Source organism: Phyllobates terribilis, unplaced genomic scaffold (genome assembly GCF_046119375.1).
Source record: "Phyllobates terribilis strain yellow unplaced genomic scaffold, ASM4611937v1 Scaffold_186__1_contigs__length_3700242, whole genome shotgun sequence".
Lineage (NCBI taxonomy): Eukaryota > Metazoa > Chordata > Amphibia > Anura > Dendrobatidae > Phyllobates > Phyllobates terribilis.
This window is the reverse complement of record NW_027362946.1, coordinates 1,361,958-1,379,550: the sequence shown is the minus strand read 5'-3', so window position 1 is coordinate 1,379,550 and position 17,593 is coordinate 1,361,958. Positions and strand designations below refer to the sequence as shown.

At 51.7% G+C, this 17,593-nt stretch overlaps 2 protein-coding genes across 2 annotated transcripts in view; both read left to right on the top strand.

The window, feature by feature from the left end:
- Positions 1 to 17,593, top strand: part of LOC141212788 (uncharacterized) — a 78,392-nt gene that overhangs the window by 58,715 nt on the left and 2,084 nt on the right. The gene's annotated exons all lie outside the window — the stretch shown is intronic.
- LOC141212773 (gastrula zinc finger protein XlCGF66.1-like) lies at positions 5,832 to 17,131 on the top strand. The gene is made up of 7 exons (XM_073665081.1): positions 5,832 to 5,929; positions 13,915 to 14,054; positions 14,184 to 14,288; positions 14,371 to 14,494; positions 14,578 to 14,675; positions 14,859 to 14,949; positions 17,097 to 17,131. The coding sequence occupies exons 2-7, from the start codon at positions 13,986 to 13,988 to the stop codon at positions 17,129 to 17,131; spliced, it is 522 nt and encodes a 173-aa protein (XP_073521182.1). The 5' UTR covers positions 5,832 to 5,929; positions 13,915 to 13,985.

Genomic DNA, 17,593 nt, shown 5'->3' with positions numbered 1-17,593 from the left:
GAAAAGGGGGTCTTTGGGGAAATTGGTCTCGAATATATGGCAGCGTGGAAAATTCTATTTTGTGGCTGTAGTCGACAACATCTCAGACCCAAGCATTGTTGACTACTGAGAGCCACTCATCCCAGAACCAAAGGAGATGGCCATCCACCCTCAGAAACATCTCAGGTGGGAACACCGCGTCATACCGAAGAGAATCTGCTAGATCCGTACCGGCGCTGGCGAGTTTGTTGATGCCAGGAGGCGGCTAGCCTAAAGGAAGGTCTCTTCTTTTCCTGGCGGGCCGGAGAGTTGTCCTTTTGGCTGCTGTTCTACACTGAAAATTTCCGAATCCACGTTCCATGATTTCAGCTATGTGGCCATGTGGATGGTGATGTTGCCGCCTGCCAGGGCTGAATAGGCGGCTGCAGGGGGGGGGGGCACACTCTCGTTATAGGCAGTGAGAGCTCCTGGGGAGGTGACATGTGGGCAGACTGCAGAGGTCTGACCAGAAGGAAACCTTTTGTTACAGGAGAAACATGCAAAATGAGACTCCCTGGGGTTAGGTATAGAGAGAAGAGAAATAAACAGATGCTAGAGGGGAGCTAGGCTGTGGATAAAGAGTTGCCCCCGGTGGTAGAGGTTACTCAGACACTGCATCCTGAAGACCTTGAGAGGCTGAAGGTGGCGGTGATCCGGCAGAACCAGGCAATGAGGCAGCAGAGTTCAGGTGAGCTGAGGCAGTGTTATAAACTGGCGACAGAAAGATGACGCCGAGTAGAAAGAGGAAGTAACAGGAAAAACACGTGCAGGGATCTTGCGCACCAGAATGCAAAGTGTGCCCTGATAGGTGGAGGGCGGCGTGTGTGATTGTTTAGGCTGCCAGTGGTTTGGCCTGACCACCGGAGAAAGTCTAGACTGAAGTCTGGATTTTTTAAAAGAGGGGTCACAGGAGCCTCTGGAAAACGTGGAGGTGGCGAATCGAGCACCCTCACTGCCTGGTATGACATATCTATGGTGAAGAACCTGAATCCTTCTTCGCAAACCGATGAAGCTGGGCATGAGATAACCTGATCCTTCTGGATCTGGGGGGCGAGCAGGCAGAAGATTAGTGCCAAGGACAGTCGGCCAGGGAATCCCAAACACTCTTGTTGTGTTAGGGTCCTGACTCGTAGACCACAGAGGATACAGTAGTGAAAAAATTCCACTGTCGCCCTTACAAACAGTATCTGAAAGAAAAAGGGGAATCATTAATTTAAAAAAAAAAAAAACTACGGCTACATACACATTGCGTTCTGTGTCCCAGTTGGGGTATACGTCCAAAATCCCCAGCAAAACGGGGTCTGATGTATGCGCTGACGGGGGCCATATACTGCAATGGTGATGGCAGAGCGAACATGCACTTTTTTTGGGAGTGTACGCCTAGAGGAGGCGGACTCTCAGACACAGTAGACGTATGCCCCGACGGCGACACAGAACGCAATGTGAAAACACCCTAGGGTAGAGATGGGCCTGGGTCCAGACTCATGTCTGCCTCCTACTGACACTAAGCTAAAACGGATTAGCTTCATGCCAGTTGAAGATGCACCCTTCTGGGGAAGAGCTAAGCTTTTTTTGCATAGTGTCAGCAACATACACCAATGGTTTTTTGTGTCCCACAATGAAACATTAACCCACCACCCCAAATCCCCCCAGCATTAATCCCCCCACATCAACCAGAGGGACCCAAAGCATAAACCCCCACCCCAAATCCCAGCAGACTGCCCTCTACAAACATTACCCCCCTCCAGAGGCCCCAAAAGCGTGCACCATCGCCCACAGTCATGCACCATCATCCCACCCCACCCCCCCTTCCCCAGAGCCCGCACAGGCGTGCACCATCATCCCGCCCCCCCCTTCCCCAGAGCCCCCACAGGCGTGCACCATCATCCCGCACCCCCCCCTTCCCCAGAGCCCCCACAGGCGTGCACCATCATCCCGCACCCCCCCCTTCCCCAGAGCCCCCACAGGCGTGCACCATCATCCCGCACCCCCCCTTCCCCAGAGCCCCCACAGGCGTGCACCATCATCCCGCACCCCCCCTTCCCCAGAGCCCCCACAGGCGTGCACCATCATCCCGCACCCCCCCCTTCCCCAGAGCCCCCACAGGCGTGCACCATCATCCCACGCCCCCCTTACCCCAGAGCCCCCACAGGCGTGCACCATCATCCCACGCCCCCCTTACCCCAGAGCCCCCACAGGCGTGCACCATCATCCCACGCCCCCCTTACCCCAGAGCCCCCACAGGCGTGCACCATCATCCCACGCCCCCCTTACCCCAGAGCCCCCACAGGCGTGCACCATCATCCCGCACCCCTTCCCTTCCCCAGAGCCCCCACAGGCGTGCACCATCATCCCGCACCCCTTCCCTTCCCCAGAGCCCCCACAGGCGTGCACCATCATCCCGCACCCCCCCCCCCTTCCCCAGAGCCCCCACAGGCGTGCACCATCATCCCGCACCCCCCCCCCCTTCCCCAGAGCCCCCACAGGCGTGCACCATCATCCCGCACCCCCCCCCTTCCCCAGAGCCCCCACAGGCGTGCACCATCATCCCGCACCCCCCCCCTCCCCAGAGCCCCCACAGGCGTGCACCATCATCCCGCACCCCCCCCCCTTCCCCAGAGCCCCCACAGGCGTGCACCATCATCCCGCACCCCCCCCCCTTCCCCAGAGCCCCCACAGGCGTGCACCATCATCCCGCGCCCCCCTTCCCCAGAGCCCCCACAGGCGTGCACCATCATCCCGCGCCCCCCTTCCCCAGAGCCCCCACAGGCGTGCACCATCATCCCGCGCCCCCCTTCCCCAGAGCCCCCACAGGCGTGCACCATCATCCCGCGCCCCCCTTCCCCAGAGCCCCCACAGGCGTGCACCATCATCCCGCGCCCCCCTTCCCCAGAGCCCCCACAGGCGTGCACCATCATCCCGCGCCCCCCTTCCCCAGAGCCCCCACAGGCGTGCACCATCATCCCGCGCCCCCCTTCCCCAGAGCCCCCACAGGCGTGCACCATCATCCCGCGCCCCCCTTCCCCAGAGCCCCCACAGGCGTGCACCATCATCCCGCGCCCCCCTTCCCCAGAGCCCCCACAGGCGTGCACCATCATCCCGCGCCCCCCTTCCCCAGAGCCCCCACAGGCGTGCACCATCATCCCGCGCCCCCCTTCCCCAGAGCCCCCACAGGCGTGCACCATCATCCCGCGCCCCCCTTCCCCAGAGCCCCCACAGGCGTGCACCATCATCCCGCGCCCCCCTTCCCCAGAGCCCCCACAGGCGTGCACCATCATCCCGCGCCCCCCTTCCCCAGAGCCCCCACAGGCGTGCACCATCATCCCGCGCCCCCCTTCCCCAGAGCCCCCACAGGCGTGCACCATCATCCCGCGCCCCCCTTCCCCAGAGCCCCCACAGGCGTGCACCATCATCCCGCGCCCCCCTTCCCCAGAGCCCCCACAGGCGTGCACCATCATCCCGCGCCCCCCTTCCCCAGAGCCCCCACAGGCGTGCACCATCATCCCGCGCCCCCCTTCCCCAGAGCCCCCACAGGCGTGCACCATCATCCCGCGCCCCCCTTCCCCAGAGCCCCCACAGGCGTGCACCATCATCCCGCGCCCCCCTTCCCCAGAGCCCCCACAGGCGTGCACCATCATCCCGCGCCCCCCTTCCCCAGAGCCCCCACAGGCGTGCACCATCATCCCGCGCCCCCCTTCCCCAGAGCCCCCACAGGCGTGCACCACCATCCCGCGCCCCCCTTCCCCAGAGCCCCCACAGGCGTGCACCATCATCCCGCGCCCCCCTTCCCCAGAGCCCCCACAGGCGTGCACCATCATCCCGCGCCCCCCTTCCCCAGAGCCCCCACAGGCGTGCACCATCATCCCGCGCCCCCCTTCCCCAGAGCCCCCACAGGCGTGCACCATCATCCCGCGCCCCCCTTCCCCAGAGCCCCCACAAGCCCGCAGTATCCACCCAGAGCCCCCAGAGCCACCTCAAGCCCGCAGCATCCACCCAGAGCCCCCAGCATGCAGCATACATCCAGAGCCACCACAAGCCTGCAGCATACATCCAGAGCCACCACAAGCCTGCAGCATACATCCAGAGCCACCACAAGCCTGCAGCATACATCCAGAGCCACCACAAGCCTGCAGCATACATCCAGAGCCACCACAAGCCTGCAGCATACATCCAGAGCCACCACAAGCCTGCAGCATACATCCAGAGCCCCCAGCGCCACCACAAGCCCGCAGCATGCCCCCAGAGCCACCACAAGCCCGCAGCATGCCCCCAGAGCCACCACAAGCCCGCAGCATGCCCCCAGAGCCACCACAAGCCCGCAGCATGCCCCCAGAGCCACCACAAGCCCGCAGCATGCCCCCAGAGCCACCACAAGCCCGCAGCATGCCCCCAGAGCAACCACAAGCCCGCAGCATCCACCCAGAGCCACCACAAGCCCGCAGCATCCACCCAGAGCCACCACAAGCCCGCAGCATCCACCCAGAGCCACCACAAGCCCGCAGCATCCACCCAGAGCCACCACAAGCCCGCAGCATCCACCCAGAGCCACCACAAGCCCCCAGCATCCACCCAGAGCCACCACAAGCCCGCAGCATCCACCCAGAGCCACCACAAGCCCCCAGCATCCACCCAGAGCCACCACAAGCCCGCAGCATCCACCCAGAGCCACCACAAGCCCGCAGCATCCACCCAGAGCCACCACAAGCCCGCAGCATCCACCCAGAGCCACCACAAGCCCGCAGCATCCACCCAGAGCCACCACAAGCCCGCAGCATCCACCCAGAGCCACCACAAGCCCGCAGCATCCACCCAGAGCCACCACAAGCCCGCAGCATCCACCCAGAGCCACCACAAGCCCGCAGCATCCACCCAGAGCCACCACAAGCCCGCAGCATCCACCCAAAGCCACCACAAGCCCCCAGCATCCACCCAGAGCCACCACAAGCCCGCAGCATCCACCCAGAGCCACCACAAGCCCCCAGCATCCACCCAGAGCCACCACAAGCCCCCAGCATCCACCCAGAGCCACCACAAGCCCCCAGCATCCACCCAGAGCCACCACAAGCCCCCAGCATCCACCCAGAGCCACCACAAGCCCCCAGCATCCACCCAGAGCCACCACAAGCCCCCAGCATCCACCCAGAGCCACCACAAGCCCCCAGCATCCACCCAGAGCCACCACAAGCCCCCAGCATCCACCCAGAGCCATCACAAGCCCGCAGCATCCACCCAGAGCCCCCACAAGCCCGCAGCATGCCCCCAGAGCGTCCCCACAGAGCACCCAGAGCCCACAGGATCCCCTACATAGTCACCACCAGCCCCCACAGAGCCCCCAAGGGTGCATCCCACAAATCCGCAGCATGTCCCCACAACCACCACAAGCCCGCAGCATCCACCCAGAGACCCCAGCATGCACCCAGAGCCATCACAAGCCCCCAGCATCCACCCAGAGCCCCCAAAAGCCCGCATCATGCCCCCAGAGCATCCCCACAGAGCACCAAGAGCCCACAGCATGTCCCCAGAGCCCACAGGATCCCCTACATAGCCACGACCAGCCCCCACAGAGCCCCCAAGCGTGCATCCCACTCAGAGCCCCCACAAATCCGCAGCATGCCCCAGGGCATCCCCACAGAGCACCCAGCATGTCCCCAGAGCCCGCAGCATCCCCCACATAGCCCCCACCAGCCCCCAAGCGTGCATCTCACCCAGAGCCCCCACGAGCCCGCAGCACTGACCTCCTGCAGCTTCACCAGCAGCTTGTCTCCCAGTCCCTCTGCATGAGGCTATGGCATCTGCTGCTAAACTAGAAGACGCCCGTAATGCACAGTCAGGACACGCCCCCGGAAATGACGTCATACCTGGAAAGAGCCCATACATTCTAGCGTTTACCGTGCCGGCGCTGCACGTGGAGGTATGTGGAGATCCCCCATTACTGGGCGCAGTACTATGGAGACAGGAAGGGGGGAAACGTATTGTTCTCATAGTACAGGACCCCTTTACTGGCCCCACAGTGTAATGCCCCCATTATGCCCCTTATGCAGGATGTATGATGCCCCCACACAGTGTAATGCCCCCATTATGCCCCTTATACAGGATGTATGATGCCCCCACACAGTGTAATGCCCCCATTATGCCCCTTATGCAGGATGTATGATGCCCCCACACAGTGTAATGCCCCCATTATGCCCCTTATGCAGGATGTATGATGCCCCCACACAGTGTAATGCCCCCATTATGCCCCTTATGCAGGATGTATGATGCCCCCACACAGTGTAATGCCCCCATTATGCCCCTTATACAGGATGTATGATGCCCCCACACAGTGTAATGCCCCCATTATGCCCCTTATGCAGGATGTATGATGCCCCCACACAGTGTAATGCCCCCATTATGCCCCTTATGCAGTATGTATGATGCCCCCCACAGTGTAATGCCCCCATTATGCCCCTTATACAGGATGTATGATGCCCCCCACAGTGTAATGCCCCCATTATGCCCCTTATACAGGATGTATGATGCCCCCACACAGTGTAATGCCCCCATTATGCCCCTTATACAGGATGTATGATGCCCCCCACAGTGTAATGCCCCCATTATACCCCTTATGCAGTATGTATGATGCCCCCACAGTGTAATGCCCCCATTATGCCCCTTATGCAGTATGTATGATGCCCCCACACAGTGTAATTCCCCCATTATGCCCCTTATGCAGGATGTATGATGCCCCCACACAGTGTAATGCCCCCATTATGCCCCTTATGCCGGATGTATGATGCCCCCACACAGTGTAATGCCCCCATTATGCCCCTTATGCAGTATGTATGATGCCCCCCACAGTGCAATGCCCCCATTATGCCCCTTATGCAGGATGTATGATGCCCCCACACAGTGTAATGCCTCCATTATGCCCCTTATGCAGGATGTATGATCCCCCACAGTGTAATGCCCCCATTATGCCCCTTATGCAGGATGTATGATGCCCCCCACACAGTGTAATGCCCCCATTATGCCCCTTATACAGGATGTATGATGCCCCCCACACAGTGTAATGCCCCCATTATGCCCCTTATGCAGGATGTATGATGCCCCCCACAGTGTAATGCCTCCATTATACCCCTTATGCAGAATGTATGATGCCCCCACAGTGTAATGCCACCATTATGCCCCTTATGCAGGATGTATGATCCCCCCCCATACAGTGTAATGCCCCCACTATGCCCCTTATGCAGTATGATGCCCCCCACAGTGTAATGCCCCCATTTTGCCCCTTATGCAGTATGTATGATGCCCCCATTTTGCCCCTTATGCAGTATGTATGATTCCCCCACAGTGTAATGCCCCCATTATGCCCCTTATGCAGTATGTATGATGCCACCACACAGTGTAATGCCCCCATTATGCCCCTTATGCAGTATGTTTGATGCTCCCATTATGCCCCTTATGCAGTATGTATGATGCCCCCATTATGCCCCTTATGCAGTATGTATGATGCCCCCCACAGTGTAATGCCCCAATTTTGCCCCTTATGCTGTATGTATGATGCCCCCACACAGTGTAATGCCCCCATTATGCCCCTTATTGCGTTTGTATGATGCCCCCCACAGTGTAATGCCCCCATTTTGCCCCTTATGCAGTATGTATGATGCCCCCACAGTGTAATGCCCCCATTATGCCCCTTTATGCAGTATGTATGATTCCCCCACAGTGTAATGCCCCCATTATGCCCCTTATGCAGTATGTATGATGCCCCCACAGTGTAATGCCCCCATTATGCCCCTTTATGCAGTATGTATGATTCCCCCACAGTGTAATGCCCCCATTATGCCCCTTATGCAGTATGTATGATGCCCCATTATGCCCCTTATGCAGTATGTATGATGCCCCCCACAGTGTAATGCCCCCATTTTGCCCCTTATGCAGTATGTATGATGCCCCCACACAGTGTAATGCCCCTTATGCAGTATGCATGATGCCCCCACACAGTGTAATGCCCCTTATGCAGTATGTATGATGCCCTCACAGTGTAATGCCCCCATTATGCCCCTTTATGCAGTATGTATGATTCCCCCACAGTGTAATGCCCCCATTATGCCCCTTATGCAGTATGTATGCCACCACAGTGTAATGCCCCCATTATGCCCCTTATGCAGTATGTTTGATGCTCCCATTATGCCCCTTATGCAGTATGTATGATGCCCCCATTTTGCCCCTTATGCTGTATGTATGTTGCCCCCACACAGTGTAATGCCCCCATTTTGCCCCTTATGCTGTATGTATGTTGCCCCCACACAGTGTAATGCCCCCATTATGCCCCTTATGCAGTATGTATGATGCCCCCCACAGTGTAATGCCCCATTTTGCCCCTTATGCAGTATGTATGATGCCCCAACACAGTGTAATGCCCCTTAAGCAGTATGTATGATGCCCCCAGAGTGTAATGCCCCCATTATGCCCCCTTATGCAGTATGTATGATTCCCCCACAGTGTAATGCCCCCATTATGCCCCTTATGCAGTATGTATGATGCCCCCACACAGTGTAATGCCCCCATTATGCCCCTTATGCAGTATGTATGATGCCCCCCACATTGTAATGCCCCCATTTTGCCCCTTATACAGTATGTATGATGCCCCCACACAGTGTAATGCCCCCATTATGCCCCTTATGCAGGATGTATGATGCCCCCATTATGCCTCTTATGCAGTATGTATGATGCCCCCACACACTATAATGTTCCCCCAGTAGCGCCTGAGGTCCTGCAGTTGGAATAATCCCTCTGGAGTTGGTTTTCCCTCTGCCTGCTCCCCTCCATGTAGACCCTCGAGCATGTATACATGCATGTAGGGGAGCAGGCCTTACTAGATATCGAGGCTTTGTATAGTAATATTCCGCATGAGGATGGTATCAGAGGAGTAAGACCTTTCCTGAAATCGAGGTCAATAGAGTGTAGCAGACATAATGACTTCATGGAGGATCTAAAATTCACTCTTACTCATAACTTCTTTCTTTTTGACAGGAAGTACTTCCACCAGCTCAGGGGTACTGCGATGGGCAGCCTCTGTGCCCCCTCATATGCTAACTTAATCCTGGGCTGGTGGGAGGAATCCACAATATTCAGACATGATTATAAGTGGTGACATCCATATATTGGGGTATGGTACAAATATATTGATGACATTTTTATCACCTGGTCAGGGACGAGTGAACAATCTTTTTAATTTGTCGGGGAACTCAACATCAATAGAGTGGGCCTTAGATTTACATCTGAATTTAATTATATTAATAATTTTTATTTTTATAGCGCCAACATATTCCACAGCACTTTACAATTTTAGGGGGGACTTATACAGACAATACAGACTTTACAGAATAAGCATAACTCAGATATTAAAAGGAGTGAGGGTCCTGCTCACAAGCTTACAGTCTATAAGGAAATAGGGGAGACATAAAAGGTAAAATGTACATATATTGTATAATACAGCCTTAATATACTAAATAGGGTAAGTATATAACACTACATGAACTGGTCGCCAGCCAGTATGTGTACAGTACCGGCAGAGGCTATTCAGTGCATGGATGGTATGAGCATGATTTTGAAGAAAATTTTAATATGGGCCAAACTGGGACAGTTAGATAAGTATGTTGAGGTGATAGGCCAATCTAAAGAAACCGTTTTTTTACGGCACGCTTAAAACTGTGGGTATTGGGAATTAATCAAATTGTCCTGGGTAGTGCATTCCAAAGAATTGGTGCAGAGAAATCTTGGAGACAGGAGTGGGAAATTCGGATTACGGAGGATTTTAGCTTTAAGTTATTAGCAGAACGGAGGTCACGGGAAGGTTGGTAGACTGAGACGAGGGAGGAGATGTAGAGTGGTGCTGAATCATCAAGAGCTTTGTGGGTAAGAGCGATAAGTTTATATTGAACTCTTTACTGGATGGGCAATCAGTGCAATGACTGGTAAAGGGAAAAGGCATCGTTGTGTCGGTGGGTGAGGAATATGATCCTGACAGCTGCGTTCAGGACGGATTGGAGAGGGGAAAGTTTAGAAAGAGGGAGATCGATAAGTAAAGAGTAGCAATATTCCAGATGAGAATGAATAAGAGCTGCATAAAAGTTTTTAGTGTCAAAGGTAAGAAAATTTATGATTCTAGAGATGTTTTTGAGGTGTAGATGACACGAGCGAGCGAGTGATTTGATGTGAGGAGTGAAGGAAAGATCTGAATCAAGTATGACCCCAAGACAGCGGGCATGTTGCTGGCGAGTAATGATGGAGCCACAAACGGAAATGGCAATATCAGGCACAGGTAGGTTAGTGGAGGGAGGAAATAGGAGTAGTTTAGTTTTTGACAGATTCAATTTTAGATAGAGGGAGGACTTAGTGTTAGAGACAGCGGAAAGACAATCACTGGTATTTTGTAATAATGCAGGGGTGATGTCCGGAGAAGAGGTGTATAATTGGGTGTCATCAGCATAGAGATGGTACTGAAAACCGAATCTGCTGATTGTTTGTCCAATAGGAGCGGTATATAAGCAAAAAAGAAGGGTGCCTGGGACTGATCCTTAAGGAACCCTGACAATAAGGGGGAGGGGAGAAGAAGAGGAGCCAGCAAAAGACACAGTGAAGGAGCGGTAAGAGAGGTAGATCTGTGGCGCCCCTGAGGGTTCGGTCGCCACAGGGGTACTGCATCTCTTTAATGAGGTGTGGTATCTCCCCTTCGAGGTAAGGATGGTGTAACTGTCAGGACCCCACCTCTGCATCCAACACTACACCTCTCCCACGTAAGGGGGGGCTCATATGCACCAGGGTGCTGCCCCATCTGGGATAAGTGGAGATGGGGGGGACCAAAAGATAGGGGGAACCTAGTAGTGGGTGAGGGTGGAGGACGCACATTTAGGTTACACAACAAAATTAATATTTAATACACAGCCATCTTTGGCTTATGGTCTTTTGATTGTGATCTTCATCACTGAACGTGGCTTTCTGTGTGAACCTGCAGTTGATGGGGACACGGTCCTCGTACTCTGGCCTTGAGTCAAGGAGCGGGTTAGAGTTAATGGCTGTCTCTACCCGGTCAAGGTCCCTACCCAAGAAGGCCTGGAGTGGAGCAGAGGAGACAAGCTCCGCAGGCAAAAGGAACCCAGGGGGATACAGACGGAGGGTATACGCCACCTGTCCTCACTATTCTGGCCTAGTCAGAGGGATTCCTGCTGCAAAAGGGGTACCGGCCCCCGATATCTGACTCTGTCACTTTAAGTCTTAGTCGGAGAAGCCCGGAAGCTCAGTGGATCCCACCGGTTAACGGACGGAGCGGAGTTGCCACCCGTACCCTTGTTCAGTGCATAGTCCAGAGGGAGACCCGGCCTTAGTACACGTATCACACACGGACAGGAGAGGACCTAGTGGGAAAAGTCTAGGAACACTGGTGCGGGGTCCTGACCAAAGCACCTGAATTACTCAGAGGTTGTCGACCCCCGGTCCTGATGGCCGCAGCGCGCCGTGAGGAGCAGGGAGACGCCTTGCAGCTGTGCATTCTACCGTGAGTAAAGCTTGGAAGACTACCCCTACGGCCTCTGGATTCTTATTGCAACGCGGCACCGCACGACACCGCACCACATCTCCCACTACAATTCCCATCCTCCTGCTTCCTCTGTCCTGAGGCCCTGCTCCGCCTGTGGGGAGTAGTACCATCTGCTGCTGCCACTACATCCCGTCTCAGAGGACTGAACGCAGCGCTGGTGGAGGATCACCAGAAACCACAGGTGGCGTAGTCTTTCACACCACTCGAATCACTGTCACCGTCCCTCCTAGCCCTTAACTTTTTAATGTGACAACCCTGGGCACGGACTGGGCCTAGGCCGCGACTACATCCACAGTGGCACGGTTTCCGAGTACCCCAGCTCTCAGGGTGGGCTAGCGAACGGGGAGGGGAAGGAGAGACATCCCCTAGTCCAACAGTCTCGGACATATTAGCATATACCGGACACCGGGTCCGAGTATACGTGGATCTTCATGACCAGTAGAAAACAACCGGAACAACCACAGTGTCTAATGCTGCAGAAAGATCCAGGAGAATCAGCAGGGAGTAGTGACCATTAGATTTGGCTGTTAGTAGATCATTAGAAACTTTAGTGTGTTCAGTTTCAGTAGAATCTAAAGAGCGGAAACCAGATTGTAAAGGGTCAAGAAGGGAGTTATCTGAGAGATAGCGTATTAGACAGGAGTGGACCAGTCGTCCCAGGAGTTTAGATATAAAGGGAAGATTGGAAACAGGTCTATAGTTAACAGCACAGTTCTGGTCGAGGGGTGTTTTTTTAAGAAATGGATGTATGCTGGAGTGTTTTAAAAAGGAGGGAAAAATACAAGATGAGAGGTAGAGGTTGAATATTTTAGTTAGGTGAGTGCTGACAGCTGGAGAAAGGGACTGAAGGAGATGTGAAGGAATAGGGTCACTGGTGCAGGTGGTAGAGCGAGAGGAAGCAAGGAGCCTTGTCACTTCTTCTTCCGTGACTGGTTCGAAGTCAGAAAATGAGCAAGATACAGTGTGGGGGGGAGGAGCATGCATAACATTTGGGGATTGAGAGAAAATTTCCTGTCTGATATGGTCAATTTTTTCTTTGAAATAATTGGCCAGATCGTCAGTGCTGAGGTTGGTGGTTGGGGCCTGTACTGTTTGATTAAGGAGAGAGTGAAAAGTGTCAAACAGGTGTTTAGGATTATTGGGCCATGAGATGATGAGGTTGTTAAAGTAGGTTTGTTTGGAGAGGTGAAGGGCGGAGTTATAGGTTTTAAGCATAAATTTATAATGGAGGAAATCTTTGGCCAGATTAGATTTTGTCAACAGCCGTTCGGCACACCTGGAGCCCCGCTGGAGAAAACGTGTTTGCAGCGTGTTCCAAGGTTGTCGACGTCTGTGCCGAGTTGTTCTCTGTGTAAGAGGTGCGGCTTCATCCAGGGCTCATTGCAATGTTTCGTTATAATGCTTCAGTGCAGAGTCAGGGCATGAGAGGGAGGAGATTGGGGCCAATGATGATTGCAACGTTTTCATAAATTTCTGGGTGTTAATGCCATGTATATTTCTATAAGTGTGGAAAGTGGGGGTGTCTTGAGCAGGGTGACAGTTCTTGACAGAGAATGAAAGAAGGTTGTGATCAGAGAGCGGAAGAGGAGAGTTAGTAAAGTCATGTATTGAACAGAGCCGGGCGAAGATCAGGTCAAAGAGTATTTCCACCTACATGTGTAGGAGAATTAGTAAGCTGTGAAAGGCCGAAGGAGGAAGTTAGCGATAAAAGATGAGCGGCAGATGGGGAGAGGGAATCGCCTATTGGGATGTTAAAGTCTCCCATGATGAGGGTGGGGATATCATAGGATAGAAAGTTTGAAAGCCAAGTGGCAAAGTGATCCACAAACTGACGGGAGGGGGCTGGAGGGCGATACACAACCGCTACTCGCAGGGAGAAGGGCCGGTAGAGTCTGACTGTGTGGGCCTCAAAAGAAGGGATGAAAAGTGAGGGTACTGAGGATATAACCTGAAAAGTACATTTTGTTTAAAGGAGCAGAACAACACCAATTATTACCAGTTGCCTTTCCTGCATGTACTGATCAAGAAGGATTGTAATGGGACCCTAGGGACACTCATCTACCATAAACCTTCAAGCACTAATAAACTATTGAAGTGGGATAACCACCACCCCCATCCCCATAAAAAGAGGAAAACCCAAGGGACAATTTTTATGGTTGAGAAGGTACTGCTCGAATGTCACAGATTTTAATATATAGGCCATAGACCTGAACACCAGATTAAGGTATAAAGGGTACTCGTGGTACATTTTGGATTCCACATCATCGTTTGCAGAAAAATGGTTTTATCCATCAGCTCATCTTTTCCTCATTCAGATCTCTAAAATACCGGATCCTCTCAGTGAAGATCATCTATATAAGAAAATTTTCCTGATTTATCCAGGAAAATGATGGACAAGATGGTGGAGAGGATATTACACCTCACCCTAGAGATCCTCTTTCGGCTTACTGGAGAGGTGAGAGATTCTGATGACATCACATTACATCATTCTTATCTATGGGAGTAACAGATGGACAGAACTGGAGAGGTGAGGACTCTGGAAATGTCTGTAGTGAGATTTATTAATGTTTCTCTCCATAACCAGAGATTAATCACAGGGCCTCCACCTAACCCCCTAATACATGAGGACATCAATGACCAGAAGATCCTAGAACTCACCTACAAAATGATTGAGCTGCTGACTGGAGAGGTGACACTGCTGGGAATCCTGGGACATTATACAGTAACGCTATGAAGGGATTGGGGGATGACGGTATCATTGTATGTGTCAGGTTCCTATAAGGTGTCGGGATGTCGCCGTCTATTTCTCCATGGAGGAGTGGGAGTATTTAGAAGGACACAAAGATCTGTACAGGGACATCATGATGGAGGTTCCCCAGCCCCTCACATCACCAGGTAATAGACAGGACTAAATACACACGGCCTATAATTATCTGTATGTAAAGAATGAATTCAGTCGCTGTATGTGTTTCCTCCAGATCTATCCAGTAAGAGGACAACACCAGAGAGATGTCCCCGTCCTCTTCTTCCACAGGGCTGTAAACAAGAAGACCCCAATGTTCCTCAGGATCATCAGGTAGATGGAGAGAAGGTGTCATGAGATCTCCCCTATGCTGTGAAGGTCATGTCTTCAGTTCTGTTTTATCCACCATTATTATGTTATATATTTGTGTAAAGAGAACGGTGGAGATGGCAGGATTAGAGCTGATCATAGATGTGACTTCTCCTCTGTCTGTGACTTTTACAATATTTGTTTCAGGGTGAAGATCTGACCCATATTAATACTACAGAGACATATGTGAGGGGTGATGAGCGGTGTAAAGAGGAGATTCCTACATATGACTACCCAGGTGAGTAGTAATCACTAAATGCAGAGAAGTCACAGATTCTTCTTAGTCACCGGCTCTGCTGCTTTATCAGTGGTGTAGTCCGGCCGTATCACAATCGTGTGATCACCATTTTGCCGCTAGACCACAACATTGTCCTCCGTCCGAAAATATTCAAATTACTCTGTGTAATTGTGAAAGCCCTTTTCTATAGAACTTACAACCTGGAGGATCCACCTACCCCCTGGGATTAGAAGACGCTGACCATTACCTGCCCAGTTCTGTAAACTTGAAGAAATATATGATGGGTCTCTAAGAGAAAGCGGAGGGTAATGATGCTGTTGGCTTCCTAGGACCCTGATATCTTATTGGATGAATCTAGCTTCTCTCCCTTCTGTGCTGCTGAATGTGCTCATATGGTCCCTACAAGACCAGGTCCAGTCTTTCTGGCCAAACTTCACTTTTATGATCGACAACATTAAATGTGCAGTGAGGGACAAGTGTGAATTTCTGTACAATAACAACAGAGTTTCCCTTTATCCTGACTTTTCAATTTCTTTTAAAACCAACTAACTTCAAACAGGATTGTGCTAAACTATACAGAAAACATTACACCTGTGCCATGATATATCTCTAAGCTGTGCGTGGCTGATGGCTGTAATATACATTTATTCACGCCTGCAGGAGATGTGTCGGCTCCAGCCCTGGTTTCATGGATTCACTCAACGTCATAAATAGTATTGAGCGAATTTGTTCGGCATTTCAAATTCAGGTTCGTGTTCGGGGTTCCGGCTTGTTCACACCAAATGGTCCACCATAAATGAGTGCAACTCCAGTTTAGTGTTGGATTTCTCCCTTCATACATACGTTGTTGTTGGGGATGTTACATGTTTTTATATTCTTTCTTTTTTTTACAAGTTCATTCCCTATGATAGTTTCATTGTGGTGGGATCGGCTTGACTCGCTTATGTGAGTCTGTAACTCCCTGGTAGTCTTTCAAAAAGGTCTCCATTGCATCTTCCAAATGCCCGAGGTCTAAATTTAAGACACCTCAGCTCTGCACTATTATAAAAAGTTCACTTTAAATGTCTAATATTTCTTCTTGAAACTCATCTGACAGAAAATATTGTCCCTTACGATAGTTTAGATAGCCAAGAGCCACCGAGCCCCATACTCTAATTACCCCAGAGATGTTTCACCACTAGTTACTCATTTTTCTCTGATGGAGACTGTTCAGTTTGATCATTTCAGTAGATGTTTTATTGTCTATACTCAGTTTTTTGACTTCAGTAATCCTCTGATTTAACCCCTTCCTGCAGCCAGTATTATGTTTCTAATCAGGCCTCATTTTTCAAATCTGACGTGTGTTACTTTATGTGGTGATAACTTTGGAATTCTTCACAAAAAATAATAGGAAACAAATGGACCTTACAAATTATTTTCCAACTTCTTGTGACTCTGACAATACCCTATATACGGTTGTACACTACTGTTTGGGCACATGGCAGGTTAAGAAGGGAAGGAGCGCCATTAAGCTATTATGAATGCTCAAAAGATAGCCACCACGAACAGGCTTGTCTTATCTACCCCGTTTACAGATTTCACAAATTACTTTGCTTATCACCCTTTAACCCCTCTGCATGGATCTGAACCTACACAGAGACCCCTAGGCTTGGGCCATGGTGTTACCTGCTATTCGGTGGAGTGAGATGGGAAGAAGAATAGTCAGGTAGTCGGGTCAGAACCAAGAGGATAGAGAAAATACAAAATCAGAAGACACAACAGTAGTCAGTAAACGGGCCGAGGTCACAACAGAAACAAATACACAAACCGGGAGCTGAGCACAGAGGACTGAACCAGAGGAGAACAAGGCTGTATCTGGCAGCTTCCAGCAATATGCTTCCAGCTTTAGTAGGGTGCGGTGCTTTCCAAATTGCTGAAGCAGGGAGCAGATTACTCCAGCTGGACAGCACACACCCCCATACTGCCAGACTGGATGGTACTACTGGTCCCAGGCACCCTAATCTTAGTGGCTGGACAGAGCCTGTGCCTTTTATTCCATATTTGGGAGGCAGAGTGAACAAACAGTTCATCCTATGAGATTTTCTATTAGATGGTCATTGTCTTGGTGAATAAGTGAATTTTTTTTATATAACTTGCCTTTTTTACAGACAGACAGTTTAAGTGGAAATGTTCAAAAATATAAAATTCAGGGATTGTTTATTAAAAAATAATAATTGGTTTTATTCTTGACAGATGACTGTACCAGGAGATCAGAGGGACAGCTGACATCTTCAATTTTTAAATCAGATGATCTTGAGATCACACAAAATACAATTGAAGTGAATGCCATTACTCCAGATATACCATCATCCCTTCACAGCAAATATCTGTCATCTGATCCTTTGAAACAGGTCCTGTCTTCTGATTCATTACCGACTACTAAGGAAAATCAAAGTCACAAAATAAGCATTAAAAGACGAACTGCACCTAATGCAAAGAAGCCATTTTCACGTTCAGAATATAGAAATAGTTTTCTTCTCAAAAAGTCTTTTCTTAAACATCAAAAAATTCACACAGCGAAGAATAGATTTTCTTGCTCCAAGTGTGGGAGATGTTTTAATCAGAAATCAAGTCTTGTTAGGCACCAGATAACTCACGCAGGAGA

Excerpts from the sequence above, each read along its gene's own strand:
- LOC141212773 (XM_073665081.1), top strand. The coding sequence starts at position 13,986 with ATGATGGACAAGATGGTGGAGAGGATATTACACCTCACCCTAGAGATC. Across the intron at positions 14,289-14,370 it reads TTGAGCTGCTGACTGGAGAG|GTTCCTATAAGGTGTCGGGA; the intron begins GTGACACTGCTG and ends TGTATGTGTCAG. Across the intron at positions 14,676-14,858 it reads ATGTTCCTCAGGATCATCAG|GGTGAAGATCTGACCCATAT; the intron begins GTAGATGGAGAG and ends TATTTGTTTCAG.